Source organism: Echeneis naucrates, chromosome 2 (assembly GCF_900963305.1).
Source record: "Echeneis naucrates chromosome 2, fEcheNa1.1, whole genome shotgun sequence".
Classification (NCBI taxonomy): domain Eukaryota; kingdom Metazoa; phylum Chordata; class Actinopteri; order Carangiformes; family Echeneidae; genus Echeneis; species Echeneis naucrates.
The window spans coordinates 19,193,277-19,210,409 of NC_042512.1; the positions used below are offsets into that span (position 1 = coordinate 19,193,277).

At 43.9% G+C, this 17,133-nt stretch overlaps 3 protein-coding genes and 2 non-coding genes across 9 annotated transcripts; all 5 read left to right on the forward strand.

Annotated features, from left to right (window-relative positions):
- Nucleotides 1-817: 817 nt before the first annotated feature.
- nop58 (NOP58 ribonucleoprotein homolog (yeast)) lies at nucleotides 818-5,298 on the forward strand. Of its 3 annotated transcripts, none has more exons than XM_029518971.1 (15): nucleotides 818-961; nucleotides 1,424-1,500; nucleotides 1,594-1,646; nucleotides 1,918-2,042; nucleotides 2,130-2,266; nucleotides 2,451-2,515; nucleotides 2,646-2,780; nucleotides 2,859-3,004; nucleotides 3,243-3,369; nucleotides 3,550-3,713; nucleotides 3,895-4,029; nucleotides 4,168-4,229; nucleotides 4,318-4,472; nucleotides 4,579-4,694; nucleotides 4,789-5,298. In XM_029518971.1, the coding sequence occupies exons 1-15, from the start codon at nucleotides 917-919 to the stop codon at nucleotides 4,852-4,854; spliced, it is 1,608 nt and encodes a 535-aa protein (XP_029374831.1). In that variant the 5' UTR covers nucleotides 818-916; the 3' UTR covers nucleotides 4,855-5,298. The 3 variants fall into 3 exon arrangements, with proteins under 3 accessions (XP_029374831.1, XP_029374822.1, XP_029374839.1); XM_029518962.1 differs by having other exon boundaries at nucleotides 4,585-4,717; XM_029518979.1 differs by having other exon boundaries at nucleotides 4,585-4,694; nucleotides 4,789-4,854.
- Nucleotides 3,040-3,123, forward strand: LOC115058356 (small nucleolar RNA SNORD11B). Its single transcript, XR_003842054.1, has one exon. It is a non-coding gene; the product is annotated as a small nucleolar RNA SNORD11B (small nucleolar RNA).
- LOC115058362 (small nucleolar RNA SNORD11B) lies at nucleotides 3,404-3,486 on the forward strand. The gene has a single exon (XR_003842055.1). It is a non-coding gene; the product is annotated as a small nucleolar RNA SNORD11B (small nucleolar RNA).
- A 509-nt stretch (nucleotides 5,299-5,807) lies between the features above and the next one.
- On the forward strand, nucleotides 5,808-9,571 carry wdr12 (WD repeat domain 12). Its single transcript, XM_029519428.1, has 13 exons — nucleotides 5,808-5,977; nucleotides 6,140-6,234; nucleotides 6,413-6,507; nucleotides 6,585-6,691; nucleotides 6,788-6,903; nucleotides 6,982-7,136; nucleotides 7,220-7,265; nucleotides 7,368-7,453; nucleotides 7,664-7,804; nucleotides 8,112-8,217; nucleotides 8,306-8,438; nucleotides 8,846-8,918; nucleotides 9,016-9,571. The coding sequence occupies exons 1-13, from the start codon at nucleotides 5,937-5,939 to the stop codon at nucleotides 9,091-9,093; spliced, it is 1,272 nt and encodes a 423-aa protein (XP_029375288.1). The 5' UTR covers nucleotides 5,808-5,936; the 3' UTR covers nucleotides 9,094-9,571.
- Nucleotides 9,572-10,181: 610 nt separating this feature from the next.
- ical1 (islet cell autoantigen 1-like) lies at nucleotides 10,182-16,700 on the forward strand. 3 transcript variants are annotated; one of them, XM_029520722.1, is made up of 15 exons: nucleotides 10,182-10,287; nucleotides 10,894-10,924; nucleotides 11,010-11,184; nucleotides 12,710-12,782; nucleotides 12,913-13,036; nucleotides 13,351-13,549; nucleotides 13,625-13,750; nucleotides 13,971-14,069; nucleotides 14,197-14,279; nucleotides 14,609-14,655; nucleotides 14,875-14,916; nucleotides 14,998-15,216; nucleotides 15,604-15,894; nucleotides 15,970-16,065; nucleotides 16,182-16,700. In XM_029520722.1, exons 2-15 carry the CDS (start codon nucleotides 10,914-10,916, stop codon nucleotides 16,295-16,297), a joined length of 1,701 nt encoding a protein of 566 aa, XP_029376582.1. In that variant the 5' UTR covers nucleotides 10,182-10,287; nucleotides 10,894-10,913; the 3' UTR covers nucleotides 16,298-16,700. The 3 variants fall into 3 exon arrangements, with proteins under 3 accessions (XP_029376582.1, XP_029376591.1, XP_029376600.1); XM_029520731.1 differs by having other exon boundaries at nucleotides 15,043-15,216; XM_029520740.1 differs by lacking the exon at nucleotides 14,998-15,216.
- Nucleotides 16,701-17,133: the final 433 nt, after the last annotated feature.

The window sequence follows — 17,133 nt, forward strand, 5'->3', positions numbered from 1 at the left end:
TCTGGGATGGTATTTGTCTTTAAAATGATATTCACGTGGCAGAAACTATTTGGGTGAAATCAGCCAAAAGAACATGATAATATTCAGGAGTATTTGTGATGAAACAACCATTTAAAGTTGTAGTTCCTGTGTTTCGGGTTGGTACCTCTGGCTTTTATTTCTGCAGAGCATTATCACCGAAAGGGATGTGACAGCTGATTGTGGGATGATTATTGGGGAATCATTGTGCTGGTATTTTAAACTGAGTGAAGTTTGTTTAAACTTGCAAGACTTCATTGAAAAATGTCCTGATGGTCAGTTTATGTTGCAGGAATTGTGCCTTGTAGCACTGATTCCTCTTTAAAAGTTCTGAGGAAACTAGTTGAGTGAAAGTCTGAAACGCTGCCCAGCCTCAGGATGTTTAATGTTCCCTTTCCCTACAACCTGACAACTAGAAGATGTCATGCTGATTAAAAACATCTGAGTTCTGTGAAAACTTTGAAGCATTCTTTTTTATGAATCCCTTCAAACTCACAGAACATTTCACCTAAACTAGTGATAATTTGGTGATTATGCCGGACAGAAAGAGCTGATGCAAATGGCTAAACATGAAATTTGAAAAAGCATGAAAACAGAATGTCTTAGTATTACATACTTTGTTTATTTCCTTTTTTTCTCTCTCTTTGCAGAGACAGTCTGTAAATCATTAAATTTCTAAAAGTTTATCAGCTCCTGTGGTGAAGCTGCAGCCTCCTGTCGGTAGGTGGCAGTGTGGTCTGCAGCTTTAAGGCGTTACGTCACGACACGTCACCGTGCGTCGGCGTCAGCGTGCCTTCAGTCGGTGTGAGCAGCATCGTGGTGAGTTTGGGAGCGAAGTTTGTCCTCCCAGCGCGGACAAAACTCAAACTTCTGGCCGGATAACCGAGCTGCTGCCAAAATGCTCGTGTTGTTCGAGACCGCCGCAGGTTACGCGATATTTAAGGTGAGTTTTCATTTCCGGGTTTTTCATTCTGAGCCGTTTTCCGGCAGGAGACGCTTCAGCTAGTTTGACTTAGCATCGATGCTAGCTGCACACACACCGTGTCGGTTCGGTTCAGTGAAACCTTTCTGCTGATGGAGGCCTGAAACGAGCTCATCAAGCTGTCTTCGTGCGTGTGACTGTTCACATTAAAGGGTTGTGTTTGCTTTGGGCTGTTTTCAGCCACATTAGTGCTAACATGCAGTTAGCTCTGCTAGGCCTTCTAACCACGTGTGCTCACTTCAGTGACTGACTGCTGCTCGTTTCTCCTGATGTGGCAAGTTTTGTCCTTTTTGTGTTAAGATTCAGAAACAGTCTACACCTCTTTCAACGTTTGTTTATAATTGTTGCTTTTGTGCAGCCTGACAGTTCAGATCAGATCATTTTTTAATGCATGACAACCAACGTGAATTTTCTGTGTTCAAGGTCCTTGACGAGTCGAAGCTGCAACAGGTCGACAGCTTGTACAAGGAGTTTGAAACACCTGAGAAGGCGAATAAAGTGTAAGTGCTGCTTCGAGAAGCTGGTCCTTGACATGAGGTCTGTATCAGTAGATGACGTATGATCTCACGTTTCTCCTGTTTTGTCCTCATCAGTCTGAAGCTGAAGCATTTTGAGAAGTTTCAGGACACGACAGAGGCCTTAGCAGGTAATGCCAAGTGTCTGTGCACTTCGACACCTGAGATCTGTGGTCCATGATGTGTTTCTGTGTCTGAGTAAATCATGAGGCAGTTTACAGTATTCGTCACTACCACTGAGACCACGCAGCCTGATATCAGCAGGTCCCTTAGATGAAAGAAAGGTGGTTACTAAGTTTTACATTTAGCAGGTGTAGGCCCAAAATAAATGATAGGTTGGCTATTTTCTGGGTTTAACGATGTGACAGTTAAGGTGATGTGGTGTTCTCCTCTGTCTTGCAGCTGCCACTGCCCTTGTTGAGGGAAAAATTGGCAAGAGTTTGAAGAAGGTGCTGAAGAAGGTTGTCGCCAAGGAAGCTCATGAACAGCTGGCAATCAGTGATGCCAAACTGGGTGGAGTTATCAAAGTTAGTGAAACAACGTCTACGTGATTCCTTTTCATTTTCTACACTTCATTTGCAAGAGATGGGTCTCTAATGATGGGTTTCTTGAAGGAAAAACTGGACCTGAGCTGTGTCCACAGTCCTGCTGTAGCTGAACTGATGCGATGCATCAGAGGCCAGATGGAAAGTCTCATCACTGGACTTCCACCCAGGGAGATCAGCGCCATGTCGCTGGGTCTGGCTCACAGGTGAGTGGTACAGATACAGTGTGGCGTGAACAAGGCGGCTGCCTGTGATTACACTTGCTGTCTGAAACCTCCCTGTAGATTTTTCTCAGCATTCGTCACTACCACTGAGGCAACAGTGTCCATAATCTTTAATAGTTGTAAATTGTCTGAAGTAACTCATGATGTAATTTTGATGCTTTTCTAGTTTATCCCGCTACAAGCTGAAGTTCAGTCCGGACAAAGTGGACACTATGATCGTGCAGGCCATTTGTAAGTTCCCTTCATCCCTAATCTGGGAAACCTACTAAATCAGAGACCAGGTTTACATACTCACATTTTATGCTGTTAAGAAAATGGTTCCAAACTCATCTTTAAATGTATTTTGTATTTGTCTGTTCAGCTCTTCTGGACGATCTGGATAAGGAGCTGAACAACTACATTATGCGCTGCAGAGAGTGGTACGGCTGGCACTTCCCTGAGCTTGGAAAAATCATCACAGACAACTTGGCATACTGTAAAACTGTCAACAAAATAGGTAAATAAAATCTCAATCTGTGTACATCTGTTTTACTGTTTATCCATGAAAGTTAATTTTTATTTTGTTCATCTCCAGGCGATCGCACAAATGTGGCCGGTTCTGATCTGTCAGACATTCTTCCTGAAGAAATTGAAGCTGAAGTCAAACTGGCTGCTGAGATCTCCATGGGAACAGAAGTGTCGGAGCAGGACATCGGCAACATCAGACACCTGTGTGATCAGGTATCGGCCTTGTTTAGTTTTTCTATCATCACGTGTGGCTGTAGTGATGATGATGACAGTTGTCTTTGTCCTGAAAAGATCTATGTGGGCTTTTAGTCACTACCTCATCTGAACAGTCACAGCAGGAAGAGTTTAGAAAAGAATTTTACAGTAATAATATATAATATATAATATATAATATATATATTATATAATATATAATATAATATAACCGCCACTTCATTTCTTTCCCCTACAGGTGATTGAGATTTCAGATTACCGTATTCAGCTGTACGACTACCTGAAGAACAGAATGATGGCCATCGCCCCCAACCTGACAGTGATGGTGGGTGAGCTGGTTGGCGCCCGTCTCATCTCACATGCCGGTAAGTCTTGACGCCCTTTTCTGTGTGGAAACCAACCAAGCGGTGATGATGACGACATTATGTCACGTTCCTGAAAACAACTGATGGTTTTAAGTCACTACCTCATCTGAGCTTGTGTTGGCAGTTCAGTGGGTAGCTGCTGGAGAGAACATCGGGCTCACTTCTCATTTTGTAACTCAGGTTCTCTCCTGAATCTGGCCAAGCATCCAGCCTCTACGGTGCAGATCCTGGGTGCAGAAAAGGCTCTGTTCAGAGCCCTGAAGACCCGCAAAGACACGCCCAAGTACGGTCTCATATACCACGCCTCTCTCGTGGGCCAGACCACCGCCAAGAACAAGGGCAAGGTGAGCTGAAAGGTTCCAGTCTAACCCCAATATAATGGTCTTACTTATACCGATTTGGATCGCAGCCTGTGATCGAGCAGTCTGCCTACATCTAAGTTTATGAGAATGGTCACCGTCTGTAATTTGTGGACATACACACTGATGGGTTAGAAATAAACACAGGCTCTTGTTTCTGGACCAGATTTCCAGGATGCTGGCAGCTAAAGCATCCCTGGCTATCCGCTATGACGCCCTAGGAGAGGATACAAATGCAGAGATGGGAGTAGAAAATCGTGCCAAGCTGGAGGCCAGGCTGCGACAGCTGGAGGAGAAGGGAGTAAGTAAAAACATGAGAAATTTTTTGTTTCAGGATCATCAGTCATTAGTTACACACGGGACAAAGCTTGTGACATTTTTATGTCTACTTCCCCCGATCTGCTGGTCATCTCATCACAATTTTCTTATTTCTGCTCAGATCCGAAGAATCAGTGGAACAGGCAAAGCGATGGCAAAGGCAGACAAATACCAGCACAAGAGGTGAGCAGCCATCAGCTGCTCCTTTCAGGTTACACATTTCCATGTGTCAACACAAGAGGTGCTCAATGCTTCTGTTTTGTCTCCCCAGTGAAGTGAAAATGTACGATCCATCTGGCGATTCCACGATTCCGTCCACCTCAAAGAAAAGGAAGTTTGAGGAGGTTGAGGAGGAAGAGGAGGCTGAAGAGCCCGTAACACCAGTGGTCAAACTCAAAAAGCCCAAAAAGGAGTCAGTAGCAGAAGGTGAGTGAATCTGGAGAGAACTTCATGCTTTGTCTTAACATTTGCACTGTAGCTCATGATGATCAAGGTTTTGTCTCCATGCTTATTTTTTTTTTTTTTTTTTAAGAACAAGAGGCCGAAGCAGCAGAAACTCCCAAGAAAAAGAAGAAAAAGAAGGACAAAAAAGCAGATGATGAAACTGAAGAACCAAAGGAGGAAGAGGAGGCAGTAGCAGTAACAGAGGTGAATAATTCAAAAATAAAAATGTTTACTTTCACACTGTTTTTTTTTACTGTGCACTTCTTTAACAACCCTTTTTCTTTCTTTGTACCTCCAGTCAACAGAAAAGAAAAAGAAGAAGAAGAAAAAGAAGGCAAAGGAGGAGGAGGAAGACGATGACTGAGAGTGGAGTGTGTGTACATATTTTTCTGTTTTAGTTTTTATGCCATATGAGTTTTATTTTTTACATTTACACCTAATGAGGGCAATACTGTATTATCTGTTTGACATCAGAAAGTAGCAAACTTATATTTGGGTCACCTTTTATACCTGAGTGAGGTGGTTAAAATAATCCAACCAAGTGTGTTCCCGTCATTAAAGTGAGTGAGGACTGTAATTTTTTTTTTTATTTATTTTTTTTTATAAAGGCGTTTGTAATGAACTCTCCAGTTTATGTTGGTCTTTATTTGTGAACAAATCTGTATCAGACAATAATCTAATTCAGCACAGATTACTGAGTTACACATTTCCCAGTTTTCATGTGACAAATCTTTTTTAACTGTCAAACTGTGAATATCTGCCCTGGTGAAATAAAAACTCTTTGCTGTAACGATGTGGTTTGCTTGAATACAGAAATCTTTGGAATCTTTTCATTTATTTTTCTGCATTACTGTGAATTTGATGTAACGATGGGGCAACTATTATTGCAAATACAGAAACAATGCAACAGGAATAAGATGCATCTGCTTCACATAAATCCATACCAGTCTGGAATTTTTCTAATTCTAAATATGCCTGTAACAGGATTTAGACATGCCTTTTAATGTAATTTAATTATAAGATAGATAGATACTTTATTTATCCCAGACTGGGAAATTGCAGTTTTTTTTTTTGTTTGTTTGGTTTTTTTTAGATTAATTATTATTTATTAATATATTCAATAGAAAGAGATAGATTTATAATGAAACATGAAACACGTTACATCATGTCTGTGAAAGAGAAGAGGCTGATTCAAAGTGTCTGGGAATAAAAACAACCCCAGAATTAACTTTAATGATTTTTTTACACTTTCATTCTTTTATTTGGCTGTTTACATGGCCAGACATCAGTAAAGGATCGCCGACTGACGTCATCTCTGCTCGACTGTGTGGCCTGGCTCCGTCCCACGTGGTGTGAGCGGCGGTGCGGATCAGCAGCGTGAAGTCGGACTTTCCGCAGTGACAGCGGCTGCTTTTCCCAGAGAAATAAAACCAAAGACAGGAGAACATGTCGCAGCTGCAGGCCAGATTTTTCACAGAGAACAAACGGTGAGCTCCGGGTTTGTTTGACCGGGCTGAGCTAAAGACGTCAGCTCCGGTTAGCCGCTCGGCTAACAGCTGCAGCTCCCCGTAAACAGAAAGGGCAGCTGGTGCCTGACTAACTGCTCAGGTGGACACCGTGTGTCATTCATGCTGTTTGTGTGTTCTCAGGTACGTGGTGGATGATGTTCCCTTCTCCATCCCAGCTGCCTCTGAAGTGGAGGAGCTCAGCAGCGTCATCAACCAGCTGCTGTTGGCCAAAGATGGTAAAATTTACCTTTTAAATTCAAATAATTCAAATCACTCCTGTACAGAGAAATAATAATTTTCTAGGTTAATGTAACTGTTCATGATTGAATGTTATTTATGCAGAATCAACTTTGTATGAGATGGCTCACATCATCTCTTTATTTTTCCTCTTTTTCCTCTTTCTCTTTCTTTCAGCATCACACAGTAAAGTGGACTTTGACTTCCTGGTCCGGGGACAGTTCCTGCGGACGCCGCTGTCCTTTCACATGGAGACAGAAGGCATCTCAACGGTGAGGCATAGCCTGACTGCATACGCCACGGCCTTGTCTCAGTGCTGGACAGCAGCTAAAGTCTCTGTCTGTTTCAGGAAGACGTGGTGGAGATCGAGTACATGGAGCGAGTCACAGCCCCAGAGCCTGAGGAGTGTATGATGCATGATGACTGGATTAGCTCTGTAGATGCTGATGCTGAATGGTAAGATGACGTATTTTGCTGTCTGTTTGTGCGCCTTGTTATTATCTAATGTCTATATGTTGGGTACATGATGCATTTTACTGTACTTTTGTGCAGGATTCTCACAGGGTCATATGACAAGACTGCCAGGATCTGGTCTGTGGAGGGCAAGCCGGTGATGACGGTGGCCGGGCATACAGATGTAGTAAAAGATGTAGCTTGGGTTAAAAGAGGTGAGCAGGATGGAAGGGGTGACGCTCACTCTGATGTTAACAATCACAGCTTTTCTAAGTAGAACGTTCTTTTTGTAGAAGGTCTGACCTCTCTGCTTCTGACGGCCTCTCTGGACCAAACCATCCTGATGTGGGAGTGGAACTCAGAGAGGAACAAAGTGAAAGCCAGGCATTGTTGTCGAGGACACACAGGGAGTGTTGACACCATCGCCACAGATCCCACTGGCTCAAAGGTAAAGTTGGAGCAGGTGGAGAAGAGAGTCCTCCAAATACAGGCCGTAATGAACGGTCTAATGTTGGTGTCGCTCTGTTTCAGTTCTGCAGTGGCTCCTGGGACAAAATGTTGAAAATCTGGTCAGCAGGTACATGCTCAGAGTGATCGAATGACTCTTAAGTACCCGAACAGATAGCAGATCTTTGTCAAGTGACATTTTATGAAATTTCTGTTTTTCCTCTGCTGTCAGTGCCCTCAGACGAGGCAGACGAAGTTGAAGGACCTCCAGACAGGCCGAGGAAAAAACAGAAGACTCAACAGCTGGGTCTGACCAGGGTGAGAGCAGCGTCACGCTATTACTAAGAAAGCAGATAAAAATCGATGTTAAAGGTCACATTTTTCTTCAAGTCTTGATTTCCATAAGAAGATCTGTTTTGGTTTTATGAACCAACAAGCATCTGAGTGTAGTTTGGGCTTCTCTCTGGAGCTTTAGAAACAGGTCAGGATGTGAAAATACCAGGCTCTAATGTTCTCACATTGACACAGACTCCCATAATGACGTTGTCTGGACACAATGAGGCCGTGTCCTCTGTCCTCTGGTGTGACACTGAGGAAATCTGCAGTGCATCCTGGGACCACACCATCCGTGTGTGGGATGTGGAGACTGGTGGAATGAAGACCACATTGGTGAGCGACAGGAACGGTTTTCGTGTTTTCATCAGTCTGATAAAAAATGTGATGTTAGTAGCTCTGTGCTATTTACACCATATTTAAAGACATTTTTAGGCTGTATTTAAATTTGAAAATCTGGCGACCATGTTTATAATTCTATGAAAATATAAAACTAAAATAGAATCAGATGAACAAAACACTGAAACTGACTGTCCACATTTTTATAGATACTGTGATTGTCATAGCCTTTTGTAAGATGAAACACTTTGACACTCTTTATTTGAAGCTGATTTCCAGAATAAGCTGTTTTTCTTCACCACAGACAGGCAATAAAGTGTTCAACTCCATTTCATACTCACCTCTGTGTCGACGACTGGCCTCGGGCAGCACTGACAGACACATCCGACTGTGGGACCCTCGGACCAAAGGTACACGTGCATCCAAAACACCACAGATATCTTCATATCTGTCCCACAATCCTCTGGTGAGGTCATTAATGGCTGCTCTGTCCTTCAGATGGGTCTCTGGTGCTGCTGTCTCTCTCCTCACATACCGGCTGGGTCACCGCGGTGAAGTGGGCGCCGGCACACGAGCACCAGCTGGTCTCCGCTTCCCTGGACAACCTCGTCAAACTGTGGGACACCAGAAGGTCTGTGCGGCACAGAATACATCGTGTATAGCAGTTAGAAACATATTCCAACAAATTCAGTGACAGCATAATGGTCTGTATCTTCCAGTTCTTGCTTTGTGTTTCTGCCGCAGCAACACACTTTAGAAATTGACTTAATATTCAGTAGTTAATGAGAGTAGCTTACGAAGACACTCAGAGGACGAAGGGTCACTTATCCAGGACATCCTGTCCACTGAATGGCGATGTGCCAGTGACGCCTGTGTCTGGAACAAGCTTCCCATCTCTGTCAGAAGAAAACATTGCATGTTCATAAGTCTTAGCAGTCTACACAAACTGCGCCTCAACATTTTCCTTCCTTCCTTTGTAAATTTGTCCCTCTATGATGAGTACATTTCAGGCCATAATGTTGTGATATTGTGTTGCAGCTGTAAGGCTCCTCTGTATGATGTGGCAGCTCACGAGGACAAAGTGTTTTGTGTGGACTGGACAGAAAGTGCGGTAAGACGTGCCTTGACTTCAACTCTGCACACCAACATTTCTTCCACATAAATCAGTGTATAACTTCTGGTCTCCTGTCACCTGTTTGTGTTTTCAGCTGCTGTTGAGTGGAGGAGCAGATAACAAGCTGTACACCTACAGATACTCGGCCTGTCAGACGGACGCGGGGGCATGAGGCCAAGAGTTGGACTGCAGAGCCATCAGCACAGATATAAGAATGGACAGAGACATAACAGCAGTGATTTTAAATTCTGCACTGCACAAAGGTTGCTTCGGGTATTCTTTGCTGTCTGGGTTGTTTTTACCCTCCCTCAGTTTTTACACATTTTCTAACAGGTTGTCTCTTTTTTCCCCTGCAACCAAAAAAAATGTATAAATTTATTTTCAACTCAATCTAACAATTAATGTTTGAGTATTTCTGTGAGAGTGGAGTGAATGTCACAGTATGAATGTGCCGCTACCATCACCTCAACATGGACAACAAAGTGGAAGAAATGTTTCAGAGGAAAGCTAGATGGCGCCTCACCACCAAGTATTAGAAGTGTGTCAATAATTTTGAATTTATTGATTAAAGAGGTAAGAAATTAGTAAAACCCCAGGGGTTTATGTAAATTGAAAATAATAATTAGCATTTAGATTATTTTTTATCTAAAATAAACATGTCAGTTTGAAATATTTCAACATTTCTTTTTGCTTCTCAAAATTCTGGAGTATTTTCCCCTTTCGATAATATAAAAACAACTCAACCCTTTTTACAATAAATTCTGTTAATTATTTTTCATTTTAAGGACCTGAATTGGAGACAGTAGTTTAGTTTTATATCGCCTCATTTTTAATCTTAAAGTATTTTACTGTCAATTTTCTCATATTTCGTTATAAAGAAAAGAAAACTAAAAATAAAATAAATATTGAAAGAAGAATCACTGACTCAGAGCTTTGACCAGAGATGGGATAAGACGAAGAGGTACCACTCTGAATGTTTTCAGTTACTGGCATACAAAAATGTAGCTCCATCTTCCATACCCAAAAAAACTAATTTCAGTATGTTTATCAGGTTTAATATTACAAACGTCATATTTTTCTTTAATTGACATCAAACAAACAGATTAAAATAAAGAAAAAACGTAACTACCCAAACTCACCTGTGTCACCGAAGTACCGTTATATTAGATTTTCCTGTCCGAGTGTCTCATCGCTTCGACTGACCATCTTCGGTGTGCGTTCAACGGCAGCGCCACCGTGCGTCAAGATGGCGGCGCGCCCACTTAGCATATCCTGTTTGTGTGACTCAGAGGATGTGATGGCTGCCGGCGGAGGGACGACCTGCGCTGCATAGATGCTCCAACTGCGGGACAGAAGCTGAATAAAGGTACAGCCGAGATGGCTTTTATTTTTATTGTGACATCTCGTGTTAGGAGAAAAACATGGCGGCCGGCGGCTCGTTTGGACAGCGAGGTTGTCACGAAGCGTCACGTCGGTTTGGCTAACTGCTGCTAACACACAGGCTGCTTTACATTCACGACAGCTTTTCTCTTTAATTGTTGCTTTTATTTTTATTTTTGACAGGCTGTCTCTGTTTGGCTCTACTATTCAAATAAATGCCCAGAGCTTTTGCTTTTCCTTCGGCTGCCACCGTCAGTTGTAACTGAACACCTGCCGGACAGACAGCTTCTGTCTGACTCCTGCTCCAGCAAAACTATTAGATTAGCTGTTAGCTTTTAGCTTCAGCCAGCTAAACATAAGACACAACACCTTCACTGGGTGGGGGATCAGCTGTCAGATAGGTTTATCTGCTTTCTGATCTCTCAAATTCAACATGCACACCAGCAGCTGCTCATTTTCATGACAGCACATAAGTGTTAGAATCAGTCTAAAGTCAGCTGCCTGCAAGGGACTCTAAAGGGAAACATCAACTGGATAATGGAATTTATTCTTGCTTTCTAATATAAATATCTCCTCTGCTTTTTTTTTCCAGACAGAAAAAGGAGATCTCCAATGATGGATGGGTAAGTGTGGATCTGCTGTTCTCATGATACAAAGACAGGCAGAAACCAGCTGTATCCGCTGACCTGACTGCCGCTCTTGGACCAGCTTTGCAGGGGACATGCTGAGTGGCAGCAGAGCCCTGCTCGGGGAGGACAGCTCCGTGATGGCTCGCATGCAGAAGAAGTTCTGGAAGACCAAGCAGGTCCTTATCAAAGCCACGGGCAAGAAAGAGGACGAGTATGTCGTGGCATCAGACGCCGACCTGGACGCCAAACTCGAGGTAGGAGAGACCTTTAGGTTTCTTTGCACACACTTACCTTATTATAAGTCCCTGGATAGGTAGAACTGAGTCATGTGATTCCCCCTCAGATTATATTCAGTAATACTTCTGCTAGTGATGGCCATTAAACTAAGCGTTGCGTCTTTTCCAGGGAAACATGTTTGTGAGTCAGACAGAGCTGATTCCAGTTCCTCCTGTGAAAGATGCAAAACGCTTTTGGGTGAAAATGACACATAAGACATTGAGAATATAATTTTATGAGATTAGCATCTCACTGAATTGACATCATGTAACTTAAATAAATTCATGTGATCTGAAGTATGTGTAAATGGCTGACAAAGTAGAGAATAAACAAACAGAATCAGTTCAGCTAGAACAGGATTCACTGTTTCCTGCGCTCTGTCTTTGAGTCATACATGCTGGTTTCAGCCGCCTATTTCTGCAGCAAATGCTTCTAAAAATAAAAAGAAGCTGGTGGGAAGTTTTGCGGAGGAGCTTGCATTGTACAGCTGCACAATTAAAACAAAGAAGGTGTGAACATCTACACTGTCTCCATTGTTTGCAGTGCCATTTTGCTGCTGTTTAGTTTTTACAGTTCTAATTATATGTGAGATGTCTCTCACGGCATTACCTCATCCAGTGTGAGGGTTCTGGAAGCAGGGTACAGTACATCCTCACCTGAACAAATTAGAGCGGACCGTCTGGATTGGCTGAAACCTGCCAGGCTTTCTGGCTGTGTGCTCCTGAGGGCCGTGACATGCTGCTGGAGATGCACTGTGAGGCTTTTGTTTACTCTGGGATAATGTCAGGGCTCCTCTGTCGTCCTGCTCTCATTATCCATTGACTCAGGCCCTGTGAGACACCCACAGAATGAAAAGCAAGGACAAACTGAAGTTTGTTCCCTCACAAACTGCATCTTGACTTTGAGCACGCTATGAAGCAGCAGGGCTCTGGTTCTGCACATCATCCTGGTTTTGATCAGCTTGTTTCTAGTTTTCACCCAAGCTGCTTTTAGTTTGCAACATCAGAATAAGACCAAAAACATAAAAGAAGTGGTGTTTGTGTGTGAGACTTGACTCTGGCAGGTGTTGGGTCTCTGCTGAGGCAGACAGACTGAAGGCAGTGCTGTTTATTCTGGAGTTAATCAGTAACATCATCTCCACCCTCTGCTCTCAGACAGTCTTAAGCCTGTCTGGATGGAGGTAGCACTTATTTGTCTTAACATAACTCGTTCTAAATGTAGCTGTTGCTTTTTCATTATCGTGGCTGTAATTGAAGGTTTAAGAGGGGTTTAAATATGTGTCGTCTGCAGAACAAGGTCACACAGTCAGATGAGCAGAGAAGAGGTGGAGAAAGTACACTAAGAACCATGAAAATCTGATCTTATTCATATCAGCATTTTAAATGTGAAGTTGTAGAAGTTAAAGTATAGACCTTTTAGATGATAAAATACAAAGCCTCAACCCACACTGAAAGGTTGATGTTGACCCAGACGTTTCCTGATTCGGTCTGTTTGTCTCTCCAGTTCTTTCGCTCGGTCCAGTCCACGTGCACGGAGCTGCTGAAGGTGATTGAGAAGTATCAGCACCGGATTTCACGTGAGTCACATGTCACAGTCAAAACGATGAACAGGAGGAGACACCAAGAGACATACAACTAAATTCTAGATCAGAGCAGTTTACACACACCACCTCATTTGATTTTCATGAAGTCTTCCTTGTGAAACAGGGTTGTCTCAGGAGGAGAATGAGCTCGGCCTGTTTCTGCGGTTCCAGGCCGAACACGACCGCACCAAGGCAGGCAACATGATGGACGCCACCAGCAAGGCCCTGTGCACCTCGGCCAAGCAGAGGTCAGCATAATAAAGTGGAAGAGCACCCAGGGGAGTGCATACTTCTGCCAAGGCCAAACAGTCCGTGCAGATGATCTGCATCATCTCCGTTGCTCCGGTTGCTCCCCTCTTCAGCTCTCATTAAATAATCCAGTCAGGAAATAAACTGCAACAACTTTGGAAATGTCACCGTAGACAACAGATTTAACTCCCCAGAGAGCCACTGATTCCTCTGATCAGTCAGGATTGTATAACCTTGATGTTAATTTTCCCTGTTCTTTCTACATATTGTTTTTTAAATTGATCATATTCTCTAACATCACCCGTTGTTTCAGGATGGCACTTTGCCCCCCGCTGCACCGTCTGCACCAGGAAGTCGAGACATTCAGGCGGCGTGCCATCGCCGACACTCTGCTGACAGTCAGCCGTATGGAGAAGGCCCGCACAGAGTACAGAGGAGCTCTGCTCTGGATGAAGGACATCTCCCAGGAACTGGACCCAGACACCTACAAACAGCTGGAAAAGTTCCGTAAGGTCAGAGGACGTTCACTTGATTTAAAGATGGGTTCTCTCTCTCTGTGATCTTATATGTGCGGTTGTCTGGATCAGGTCCAGGCCCAGGTCAGAGGGTCAAAGAGCCAGTTTGAGAAGCTGAAGAACGATGTCTGTCAGAAGGTGGACATGCTGGGAGCGAGTCGCTGCAACATGCTGTCCCACTCTCTGTGTACCTACCAGGTTTGTGATTCAAAACTCCAATTAAATCTTTATTACCTGCATCTGTCCAAGAAATAGAACAGCGTGTTTATGAGCCTCAGACTTTCAGACTGCCATAAACTGATCATCAAAACGATTTTGGTTCTTGTTACATCATTCAGTTCTTGCAGAGTCTCAACTTTTATTTTTATCTGTCTGCCTGTTGGTTCGTCTGTGTGAATCACCCTTCCTGTCCTGGCAGACCACTCTGCTGCAGTTCTGGGAGAAGACGGCCCACACCATGTTGGCGATCCACAAGGCCTTCCAAGGACACGTCCCGTACCAGTTCACCACACTGAAGGTCGTGAAATCTGAAGAGTCACTTTTGTGGCACAGAGTTGAAATAAAACTGCAGATGGATTAATAATAATAAAAATAAAGATTATGATTATGAAGATGATAATAAATGGCATTTATCCCTCATACAGGATCTGAGAGACCCTCTGGAACAGATAGACTCTGAGGAACAAGCAGATAAACAGGAAAAGGCTCCACAGAACCACACAGACAGGTGACAGCGCACTCAACATCATTTATATGTACACATGATTTTTACTGATTAAAAACTGTTGCTTCACATCACTAGAAAATCTTTTGTCTCACACACAGGCTCTCTGCCTCACCATCTGTCTTTGTTTTTGTGCCTCTCTGCTGTGTCACTCGTAACTCACCATCCATGTCCATTTCTCCATTTTCACTCAGCTCTGTCCTTTGTGTCTGTATTTTTAGGCTTTGTCAAAATAAACCTAAAACCTGTTGAGTCTCTTTAACTAACAAAACCATGTCTCTCAGAATTAATGAGGTATTTTTTCCTTTTTTCTGCTCTCCTTCCGCCTTCAGTCTGGTGTCTTTGGATGATAAGCTACCAGAAAGTGCCTCTGACTCAGGTATTTACTGCCCCCTGTAGGCGGACACACGTTATAAACTGCTGATTATAAACAGCATACACAATATTACATAATGTTGGCAAGGGCTCAAAAGTACAAAAGAAATATGAGCTCAGTCTGTAGAAAAGAGTAAGGTGTTGTGCTGTCAGAATATTTCCTTAAATGTCACGTTAAAATTGTAACAGTCTTTTGTTGTTCTTTATGTGCCTTCCTGTGCAGATCCTGCTCACAGCAGTGGACAGAGCCAAGCCAGAGACCACAGTAAGTGTGTGTGTACCTCAGATGTGCTGTGTAAACTGGGATTACTGTTGCTGACCAGACTGGAAATCTCTTGGCTTTAAGATACTTTGATTTCAGCGCTTTCAAAAAAGTCCCCCCCACCCTCAGGCCAGCGTGACCTCAGAGGGCCATCAGCCGGCACCGATGACGACCTGATCCTCACGGCGCTGACAAACACCCCCCTTCAGCCCCAGCTCCTGCCTCCTACTCAGGGGGGGCGCCCGACTGAGCCCTGGGGCTTTGGGAGCCCCCCCTCTGGCCTCTCACAGCTGCCTGCTGCTGGTAAACTGGCTGACCGCCTGTTTCTTCCGGCTCCAGGCTGCCTCACTGTTCGCGTTCTTTCAGCCTTCACACTTGTCCCTTTTGGTTCTATCCAGAAACTCCTCTCTGTGGATTTCATCTCTGCTTCCTTTTGCACTTCAGATCTGAGCTTTGCTGATGGAAGACACTTTGTTTCCTTCACTTAGTCAATTTGGAAAACCAATATTTCCACCAATTATAGACAAAGAATTGCACGAAAGAGTTTTAACCCTTAGCAGTAATTTGTTTGCTTCTTGATCACTTCAGCCATCTGAACTGTCTCTGCTGCTTCGATCCTGATTTTTTTTTTTTTTTTTTTACCCCAGATGGCTGCCATATTATTAAGCTCTCACCCCCCCCCCTCTTTAGGTGGCGGTCTGCTCTCAGGTCCTGTGGGGACAGGGCTGAGACCAGAGGAGGAGGATAGTGAGAAAGGTGACATGGCTTTCCTCAAAGATCTTCTCAGTCCTGGTCCAGGAGCTAGTGATGAATTCAGCAAAGAGTGGCAGGATGCTTTTGGGATGTTTGACCCTCCAGGGGTCCAACCTGCAGCCGCAGGGGCAACGAGCAGCGGGCCAGCAGCTCGTCTGCCCTCTAACCCCCCCAGCCCGACTGGCTTCTTGCCCTCCCAACTGCTGGATCACAGTCTGAGTGCCACAGGTGAGACAGGCTGCACTGTGCCAGAGTGATGGAGCGTAACTTGTATTATTCCTCATTCCCTGTGTCATCTTTTAGGCTGGTCCACTCCCCCCATGTTCCAAGCTCCGCCCCTACAGCCTCCTTCTGCTCAGAACCAATCAGCCCAGTCAGCTCCAAGCTCAGCACCAAATGGTAAGATTCTCTACACAATTCTGTCACACAGAGGTTTGACAGTGCAGAGTAAAAACGGTGCACTTCATAGTGAAAAGGGAGCCACATTAATTTACTTTGTCTGTGTGTGTGCGCAGCTGCTCCAAGTGGATCCAAAGACATGTCTGCCTGGTTCAACCTGTTTGCAGACCTGGACCCTCTTTCTAATCCAGACGCCATTGGCCGCTCTGCAGACGAGCTGCTCAACGCCTGAAGCTATGTGTGTCTTTGTGTGTGTGTGTGTGTGTGTGTGTTTGTGTCTTCCTGTGTGCGTGTGTAGCAACGTATTTCCCCCAAGGATCTGGATTTCAGCAACAACCAAGTAAATTATCTAACAGGAACACACGAGCAGACGCGATGCACACACATGCACCTGCAGTTCTATAACAAGGAGTCATGCACATTAGTTTACACTTGACTACACAATCATAGTTGCGTTACACTGGAAGATTTTTTTTTTACACTGGAAGAAGAAAACACTGTCGGCAGAGGCGACGACTCACAGCTGCTCTGACTGTTACCACTACACACGGAGCCACTGACTCCTGTGCACGACAAACCTCATCTGGTTTGTGTTGCTCATTCCCATTTGTTGTTGCCGCTTTTTTTTTTTTTTTTTTTTTGGACCGTATTGTGTGCTTTTTGTTTTTGATTTATTAATGTTTGCATTGCTTGGGTGTGTGACAGTTTGTTGTTTTAGGCAACGGGATGTTTAAAAATCTATTTACTCTTTAATGTTGTTTATATTTTGTAGCACATGATTGTCACGTAGGCGTGGAGTGTGTGTGTCGGCAGAATGAGGGGCGACCATGTGCCTGTCACTGAGCCTGGATTTGCACACAGCAGAAGCAGTGAAGCTTCAGCTGCACTAAAGGCTAGTTTCAGATTAGATAGGCTCCACATCAACGATCCTCAAGTAACACAAGCTGCAGCTGTGTGTTAATGTGAAAGACCACACTTACTTTTTATATGCAACTTCATCAGGACCACATTATTAAAGACAGACAGCACTGATGAGCAGTCAGAGACCGTCCCAGCAGCCTCAGCTGC